The sequence below is a fragment of the Sapajus apella genome, unplaced genomic scaffold (assembly GCF_009761245.1).
Source record: "Sapajus apella isolate SASKATOON/1434 unplaced genomic scaffold, GSC_monkey_1.0 scaffold11, whole genome shotgun sequence".
NCBI lineage: Eukaryota > Metazoa > Chordata > Mammalia > Primates > Cebidae > Sapajus > Sapajus apella.
The window spans coordinates 27,619,602-27,628,992 of record NW_022436951.1 but is presented as its reverse complement, the minus strand read 5'-3'; the positions used below and the strand labels follow the sequence as shown (position 1 = coordinate 27,628,992).

At 44.4% G+C, this 9,391-nt stretch overlaps 1 protein-coding gene across 6 annotated transcripts in view; it reads left to right on the top strand.

Annotated features, from left to right (window-relative positions):
• The window catches only part of TRIO (trio Rho guanine nucleotide exchange factor), a 368,044-nt gene that overhangs the window by 222,352 nt on the left and 136,301 nt on the right, over nt 1–9,391 (top strand). For all 6 annotated transcript variants that reach the window (XM_032279085.1, XM_032279087.1, XM_032279088.1 and 3 more), the window contains exons 14-18: nt 770–965; nt 1,688–1,854; nt 4,993–5,112; nt 6,844–7,035; nt 7,818–7,967. In XM_032279085.1, the coding sequence (XP_032134976.1) occupies nt 770–965; nt 1,688–1,854; nt 4,993–5,112; nt 6,844–7,035; nt 7,818–7,967 (825 nt within the window). The remainder of the gene's footprint in view (nt 1–769; nt 966–1,687; nt 1,855–4,992; nt 5,113–6,843; nt 7,036–7,817; nt 7,968–9,391) is intronic.

Below are 9,391 nucleotides of genomic sequence, written 5' to 3'. Positions count from 1 at the left end.
TTTTTTTTTTTGGAGACAGGGCCTCACTCTGTTGCCCAGGCGAGTGTAATGGTACCATCTCAGCTCACTGCAACCTCTGCCTCCCAGGTTCAAGCAATCTTTTCACCTCAGCCTCCTGAGTAGCTGGAACTGCAGGCGTATGCCATCACACCCAGCTAATTTCTTTTTTTGTTGTTGTTAGAGATGGGGTTTTGCCATGTTGGCTAAGCTGTTCTTGAACTACTGACCTCAAGTGATCCACCCACCTTGGCCTCCCAAAGCGCTGGGATTGTAGGTGTGAGCCACCGCCCCCAGCCAATATACTGTCTACTTCTAGTAGAGACCAAATACTTTTGCTTTTCTCTCCTCCTTCCTTCCTTCCTTCCTTCCTTCCTTCCTTCCTTCCTTCCTTCCTTCCTTCCTTCCTTCCTTCCTTCTTCCTATGTTTAGCTTCTCTTATTTGTGAACACCATTAGTAATATTAATGGATTTTTGTGTATACAATATACTTTACGTAGCTGTGGTAATTTCTCTCTTCAGATACCCAAAGAGAAAAATTATTCATCTTCTCCTTTGGTATCTTTGACCAGTGGGAACCCCTTCAGCTGACTTCTGTGTCTATTTATTTATTTTTGTTTCATTTGTTTAAACAGCTTTATTGAGATGTGTTTATATACGACAAAACTCATGCATCTTAAGTGTTCGACATCTCTTACTTACTTGGTACAGAGTGAGAGATGGCTGCATAGATTTATTTTTTGTCTTGATCTTAAATACCTTTCTCTTTCAGATTATCTCAGACCTCGAGTCTTGGAATGATGAACTTTCTCAGCAAATGAATGACTTCGACACAGAAGATCTCACGATCGCAGAGCAGCGCCTCCAGCACCATGCAGACAAAGCCTTGACCATGAACAACTTGACTTTTGACGTCATCCACCAAGGACAAGATCTTTTGCAGTATGTCAATGAGGTCCAGGCCTCTGGTAAGAGGGCTCATTCCATCTGTGTCCATTGTGGTTTCTTCGTGACATCATGGTAGTTCAGTTTATTTCACTGGGATGACTGCAAATTTTGTTAGTTCCTATGATATGGATATTATAGATACCTGTTCTTTAGAACAATGTTTTGCATTTTTATATAATGCAGTCACATTTAACATGGTTAGAGTACTCACCCATGATATTCTCACATGTTATTTTAAGAATCATGAACTTTAATTTTACAAAATGGCATATTATATCTCTGTGAATAAACTATATAAATCCCAGGAAAACATTTTCAGTCTTTATTTTTTATTAGTTTATATTTTACCAGCAGATGTCACTATAGGTTCAGAAATTTACTAGAAACTTAGCAACAGCCTGCATACTGCATTATCCATTTCACATAAATTAAATGCTTACCAAAGAGGAAACTGCATGCAATGAGGACAACAACAAAAAACCCTGAAATTCACACATTGGTAAAGAATGCTACGTTTCCTAGTTATCAGTGTGGGCATAGAAATGGATGGGATGTGGATGTGGTTTGATTGTCTGTACATCCTTTGCCACACCCTGCCCTCCTTCAACTTGCCCTTCAGCATAATGGCTTGGCCCCCAGCTGGACAAGTCCTTCGCAAAAGCAGATTGTGTGCCATCCACCCTTTGAAAACAGAATGTTGAAGTGCTAGCTGAATTCTAGGGTCTCCCTTTAATGTCCACAGGCGTAGAGCTGCTTTGCGACAGAGATGTGGATATGGCAACCCGCGTCCAGGACCTGCTGGAGTTTCTTCATGAAAAACAGCAAGAATTGGATTTAGCCGCAGAGCAGCATCGGAAACACCTGGAGCAGTGCGTGCAGCTGCGCCATCTGCAGGCAGAAGTAAAGCAGGTGAGCAAACGACGGGATGCTTGGAGAGGCTGCGCTGCAGACACTTATAGCTCATGGACTTCCTGGGAATTCTGACTTGTAGCACTGGGGAAAATTGTCCCTGCTCAGAACACAGCTGTCCTTAATATGTAAGATAACATGCACATACACACCCCATTACAGCCATCCCTGGTGTGTGAAAGGGGAGCCAGTGGCCAGGATGGCTGGCTGGCTGTTCACCCAGCTCATGCAGCCCTTGAAGGTAACAGCTCTTGGCTTCCTTTGATATTGGTAGTCTGTCTCTTACTTGAAACCGTGAGCATATTCTTACTTGACTTTTTCTGCCAAGTACTGCTACGATCTGGACTGTTTCTCAAACTCTATATGCCTGGGGCATTTATTGTATTATCAAGATACTGTAATACCACATCCTTATGGCATGACAAAGTGAAAATGGGACATGGGGAAGGGATTGCTTTTGCCTCAGTGCCAGTGGGATGTTATGCATGGATATGACATTTTATTAACTGGCTTGATGGAGGGAAAGAGAAGCTTACGGTGCTCCGAAAGATGCAGAGAAAGCAAACAAAGTTGGTTTGGTTGGAGGGGACTAAAGATGCCGCTGGACCATGAGCAGGGTATGGTGTAATGTAGGTGGCACTCACATCAGAGCAGGTAGACTCTTCATCAGAACTGTTCAGAAGAGCACCTTTTGGTCTCCCACGTGCCATCTGTAGTGTGGATATTTTTACATATAAATAAGTGTTGTGTGTGTGTAACACCCCCCATGGGCACCGAGGAAGGAGAACTGTCCAGACCCCAGGTACAACTAGTTCCTGAAGAGCATCTCAGTTTATAGTGTTATTGCTCAGCTGTTTCCTTTGTATAATCCTTCACATATAATCATATATTAATTTACAGAATTAGTGCTTGCAGTGTAACTTACTGCTTACATATATCTAGTATACTTAGGTCTATATAATATTTCTATATAATCATATAGGTATTGTAGTCGGAGCTGTACTGACACATTTAGTGCTGATTTATAGAATCCTTCTGTATAACCATATAGTAGTTTGTAGTAGGAGGAATGCCTAGAGCAGTCACAGAACAGAAGCAGTACATGGGAAAACAGCCAGACCAGGACAAGAACCAAAGATACAGGTAGTAGCATCCCTGCCTGAAAGGGCATACGCTGTATGGCAGGCTTGGAGCAAGTGCCTCTCCTCCTGATAAAGGAGTTGTAGTACCTTGCATCCAGCTCCTGCGGAAAGTAGGCCTCAGGCCTGATATCCTGGAAGTAACTGAGGGAGAAGAACCCCTCTGGTGTGACCAGTCACAGCGGCTGTACACCCTGTCAGTCTTTTCTCACTTCTGTGCTAGCTCAAAGATTCCTCCCATAAATATCTTAAGAGAAGAGCACAAGTCTGTCCGCTCCCACTACATTAGGCTTACAGTATCCTTCTATTAGAAATCCTTTGAAGTCTCCAGCCCCCAGATAAGAAGTGTTACATATGACACCTGTTGCACACAGCCCACCTCCTTGCCTCAGTGACCCAATGGGGGTGGACCCCTTTTCTGTACACGACCCTCTACTACTGTGCATGGCACAGCCCCCTGCTGTGCAAGGCCCACCTCTCTGCCCAGGTGACATAATGGGGTAGTCACTCACATGATTGTGTATGCTCTATTACTAAGCCTATAGATGATGACCTCACTCACGACCCTGCTCCCTGCTTGTACCTAATAAATACAGATGCTCTTGGGCATTTGGGGGCCACCACTGATCTCCGCTCACAGGTGGTGTGGCCCCCCAAGTCCAGATGCTCTTCACCAGTTCATCAGTGTCCTTTCTCTTTACCTCTTGGATCCTTCACCTCAACACAGCATAAGGGATACCTCACGACCTTGTGGGGCCGCCACAGCCCTACGGTTGTGACCTGCTAATAAAGTGCTCCTTCTTGCCAAAACACAAAACTATTTATTTAAGAAGTAAAGGAATAAATACATGTTTCCCTTAGGATTCGCCTTTGGCTATCACAGAGACTAAAAAATAATGGCTTTAAAAAGGTGTTTTCCCCATGTAATGAGTCAGGATATATAGAAGATCACTAGTGTCCATTTAGTGGTCCTGTGGTGCGTTAGGCTGAGATCTTGGTGATGGGTGGCCTTTCTCTTCTGGTTACCAAATGGCTGTCGTAGCTCCAGCCATTGCCTCCATATCCCAAGTATGAGGAAGGGGAACACATAATGAGAAATAGGCAGCCCCTCTATCAGAAAAGAAATATTTTCACATACTTCCGCAGAGACTCCTGCTTTGATCATTGGCTAGACTTGTACATTACTGTAACCAGGCTGTAACAGGAGCTGATAAGTGGTTTTATTGCTTAAGCCGTCTCTCAAAGTTGGGGTTTTACTTAGAAAACCCCAGCCACAGAAGTGATTTTATTGTTTAAGCCTCTCTCAAAAGTTGGGGTTTTACTTAGTTTTTGTAAGTAAAGCCTCAACTTTGGGAGAGGGTACTTATGTGCTAAGTAAACGAGGAGAGGGGAATAGGTGTCTCATCGGTTACTTGAGGTCTCTGCCACACCTAGCTCTCCACAAGAACTCCCACAGTCTCTGAGTGTGTGTGCAGTTGAGAAGCTCATGGCTTGAACCCTATCATTGTAGCATAATGTAATTCATAACTTGGTTATTATACCATTCAACACTGCAGTTAACTTGGAAAATGAGTCAGTGAAATAAATTAGTTCCCCCCTTTCCAAGCAGTTGCAAATTTTTCAGTCCTGAAAATACTGAAAGGGAATAAAAAATGCTTTTCTTGATTATCAGGGAATTCTTCATGTCAGTAGGTTTTCTAAAATGTCATCCTTAATCTATTTTGACTTGTGGACTAATATTAACAATTCGCTGGACCTTCTACCTTTTCATTTCCCATTCGTTACTAAAAATAACAGAACTAATTAAAAATTTGCAGCACTTGCGATCAGATACCATGGAAGAAAATCAGGCTGTTGGCCAGGAGGATAATAAAGGCATCAGTGCCTTGTACCTGCCAGGAGCAACTGGACCACCTTGCACGCTCATATTTTATCCCTGGTGGTCCACAGGATTCTCTGGAACGTCCACTGCTTGGAGTTACCCTGTGTCATGTTTCAGGTGCTGGGTTGGATCCGCAACGGAGAGTCCATGTTAAATGCCGGACTTATCACAGCCAGCTCATTACAAGAGGCTGAGCAGCTCCAACGAGAGCACGAGCAGTTCCAGCATGCCATCGAGGTAAGGGCGCTGGGCCTCTGTGCATTGGCTCTTTCATTCCTCAGGACAAACGTCCTGAATCCCCCAACATGGCACTGGCCGTGGGAGCCACACAGGGCTGGATTGGTAAAGACAACTCAGAGGACCCCCATTGACAATGCTTATAAGTCTGCAGTTGATTGCAGGAGAAGGAAGCATTGTGGCGCCACAGTGAGGTGAGGATGTGCGTCCCAGCCAGGCAGCCTCACTGCAGGGGTCCCAAGGGGCTTGGAGGCCGGGGGGTTTCCTGTTGTTCTGTTGTAGGGAGCCTGGCAAGATACACTTTCTCAGATCTGGAACAGCTCAGAACCAAGGAGCTCAAATTGCAGCCTCCGCTGAGGTTTTCTAGTGTCTTGCTGGTCTTATAAACACGTTTCTGCTGTGTTACCAACCTCAACCAAGCAGAGAGCTCATCAAGTCCAGGTATAGATCATGAATTCACTATGGGTCAGTAAACGATGCCAACAGGAAAACTCCTCCGATTCCTACTTAAAAGCAGCCTTGTTCACCTTGACTAGGGTCACTGCCATGCCAAAACTGGAGCAAAATGGCCCAGGCCATTTCCAGGTCTGATCTAATTCACTGTGAGCATGTGAACTAATTATTTCTAGTTTTTTGGTAGGGGTAGGCCACATGGGTAATGGTTTGGATTGGGAGTGGCGAGGTAATGTCGAAGGAAAAAAAAATTCGATGACAGAAATGTTTTCCCCTGCTCTGCTCGCAGACATGTTGTCAGCCAGAGAAGAAAACTATAGACGTTACCACTGATTTATTCCCTAGATTAATTTATTGTCAACTACTTGGTGCCATTGGACACACATTAGCACTTCTTCCTGAGGTGCAAACCCTGGGCATGTGTATACTGTGCCAAGGGATTTCTAGCAATTAAATTGCAAGTAACAAATCACTGTGTCTGGGTGAAGGATTAGAATATATTGTATATAGTGTTTTATGGGATCATTTGTACTTTTTCAGGTGAAATGAAAGGTTTTGCTATTTTTTTTTTTTAAATCTGTGTCCTTAGGGACTGTGCCCTCCATGACCACCCCCTCCCTTAGCTCCAAGGCCTCACTGCACAGAAGCTGACCTCTCAGCCCACCCTGGATCTTCTAATGAGGACAGAAGAGCAAAATCATGCTGCATTTGCCATGCCATTTGCATAGATTTATCAGATGGCACTGACTTCCAGAGAACACAGCTGTTGCATTCTTAGCTTTTTATTAGTTTTCTCTTGCCTTTTTAAATTCGGTAGTTCTTGAAAACTTTTCAGTAGAGTCCAAAGTTTAAGTTGCAAGGAAAAAAAAAAGCCTTCACTCTGGCCACCTTTTCTCTACTTGTTCATTTGCTTCCAGCAGCTATTTTGAGAAGGATCAATAGGAACAATAAACTTGGAACATTTCAGCCACTTCTTTGGCTGTTAAGGGTCTTTCCTACTATTTCTCAGGCTGAGAACCCTACAACTGAGACCCATTCGGGAGGTCTTGATGCGTTTCATCCTTCATTAGCTAATTTAAATATAGACTTAGTTGTTTCAGGGCATAAAACCTTTTTTACTAAACTGTCTGCTGTGCTTTAGAAGCATCCTAGTGAGTATCGGCTGAAGGGGTTTCCACAGAATCATGAAGAACAGAGTGACTGTAGCCATCCTGGTTCCTTTCTAGTTAGTGGGGACACCCTGACAAATAAGCCTTCCCCTTTCTTCTCTGCCTCTAGAAAACACATCAGAGCGCACTGCAGGTGCAGCAGAAGGCAGAGGCCATGCTACAGGCCAACCACTACGACATGGACATGATCCGGGACTGTGCCGAGAAGGTGGCGTCACACTGGCAGCAGCTCATGCTCAAGATGGAAGATCGCCTCAAGCTCGTCAATGCCTCTGTCGCTTTCTACAAAACCTCGGAGCAGGTCGGGGGGAGGTTTCCTTCCTTGAACTCCCCGCTGATACTTTGAGCTTAATTTATTGGACAACTCAATCATTGTTAACATGTCACTTGTTATTGAACCAGTCATTTGCAAGTCAGGCAGGGAAAAGCCATTCTGGAATTGAAATTATTCCTGCTTACCTTCGATGTCAATAATAAGCTAGAACGTAGCTAAGAAGACACCTCTCTTCTTGCCATTTAAACATATGACCTGAAACACATCAGAGAGAGACAGGATATTTGCTTTGGTTTTGTTCTTGCTCTGAAGGGTCTGCCTGCTTTTGACCTTGTACTTGTCCTCCAGCCAGATAGAGCCATGACTCTTTCTTCTTTTTTTTTTTTTTTTTTTTTTTTGAAATGGAGTCTTGCTCTGTTACCCAGGCAGGAGTGCAGTGGTGCAACCTTGGCTCACTGCAACCTCTGCCTCCCAGGTTCAAGCAATTCTCTTGCCTCAGCCTCCTGAGTAGCTGGAATCACAGGTGCCCGCCATCACACCCGGCTAATTTTTGTATTTTTAGTAGAGACGGGGTTTCACCATGTTGGCCAGGTTGGTCTCGAACTCCTGACCTCGTGATCCACCAGCCTTGGCCTCCCAAAGTGCTGGGATTACAGACGTTAGCCACCATGCCTGGTCCATGGACCCTCTTTTGGCCTTGATCCTCCTGACAGCACCTTCATCCTCAGCCCGACTGAAAGGGCTTTCCAGAGATACCAGTCGGCAATGGCAGATTCCAAGGCTGAGCCTCAAACTGTTCCTGTTCACAGGTCTGCAGCGTCCTTGAGAGCCTGGAACAGGAGTACAAGAGAGAAGAAGACTGGTGTGGCGGGGCGGATAAGCTGGGCCCCAACTCCGAGACGGACCATGTGACGCCCATGATCAGCAAGCACCTGGAGCAGAAGGAGGCATTCCTGAAGGTATGGGCAGCATCTGCCTGCCAGGTGTGCATGGCACTGTCTTCGCTTCCCAAGGGATCCCCTACCCCCCGCTCTTGCCTGCTGTGGAATGTTAATAGGGACAGTGTTACATCAGTGAGAAGTCAACTGAAGAAAGAAAACCTTAAAATCTTTTCCATATATGATTGCCCCGTCTTTCTAGTTTTCACAGGGAAATAGCTAAAAATCACAAATAAGGATTGGTTGGAAGTCACAATACCAAGTGATTGTGGAGACAGAGTGATTGGTTGATTGATTTGGTGAAAAGAAATACCTATAGCTTAAAATAATCTTCCTTTGGAAACTCAGCCTCCTCAATCCCTTCATAGGCAATGAAGATTGCATCTCAGAAGAGGTGTAAGCACGGCGTGGAGTAGACACAGGGTGGGCGCACCACACGGCTTGTGGTGGCAGTCACTGATACCTACTCAGGAAATGCTTCCAACAGAAGTGTGTCACATGCATACCAACCTGGGAGTTTTCTCTCTGAGAATCTTTAAATGAGGAATTTTTCAAGACTGCTTTGTGTTTTGTTTTGTTTTTTTTTTCAATTTGGAGAAAAGGTCCCAGTCTGTCACTCAGGCTGGAGTGCAGTAGTGCAATCATGGCTCTCTGAAGCCTTGAACTTCCTGGGCTTAAGCGATCCTCCCACCTCAGCCTCCCAAGTAGCTGGAACTACAGTGCTCTGTCCTATTTTTATATATGTCCCAGTTAGTCATACATGGTCACAGATGTGCTTTGGAACAGCTAAATTTTTCAAAGCAGTCGAAACATTTAGGAACATTTGCTGCTGAATGTCCCATGTTGTATCCTTGGGCCCTCGAAGAACTTCTGAGGTTCTACTTGTTACCACCACCCAGACCCATTAAAAGGTGGTGTGGTGGTCGCTTTCCCTCTTTACCCTCTCTCATTGCTTCAGCCTTCTCACCTCTCTGACCACTGTTTCCTCTTACACTTAACACTTTTTGTTTTTGATTTTGTTTTTTTCTGAAGTCCATCATCTGACAGAATTATTGTGTAGCCTGGGAGGATAAATTATAACTCTTTGAAAATTATATCTGGTAACTTATTAAGTAAGCTCCCGGGGTGAGAAAACCATCACAGTTTCCACAGTCATTCATTATAACTATGTCAACACCTTTTTAAAGCTCCTGCCCCCAACATGTCCCTGCTGCTTAAGTTTACTAAATGCTGACCACTGTTAGGATTTCGAGGTGGAATCATTATAATTTGCCCCTCAGTGTCCAGGATCCATTTAGTATGAAAGAAAAATGAATGCCATTTCATTCATACAGTAAGGATAGCTATTTAGGTAAAATTACAACAAAAATACAGGCGGTCCTCAAGTCATGATGGTTTGACTTAAGATTTTTTGAGTTTCATTGGTGCCAGTGCACTGAGCATTC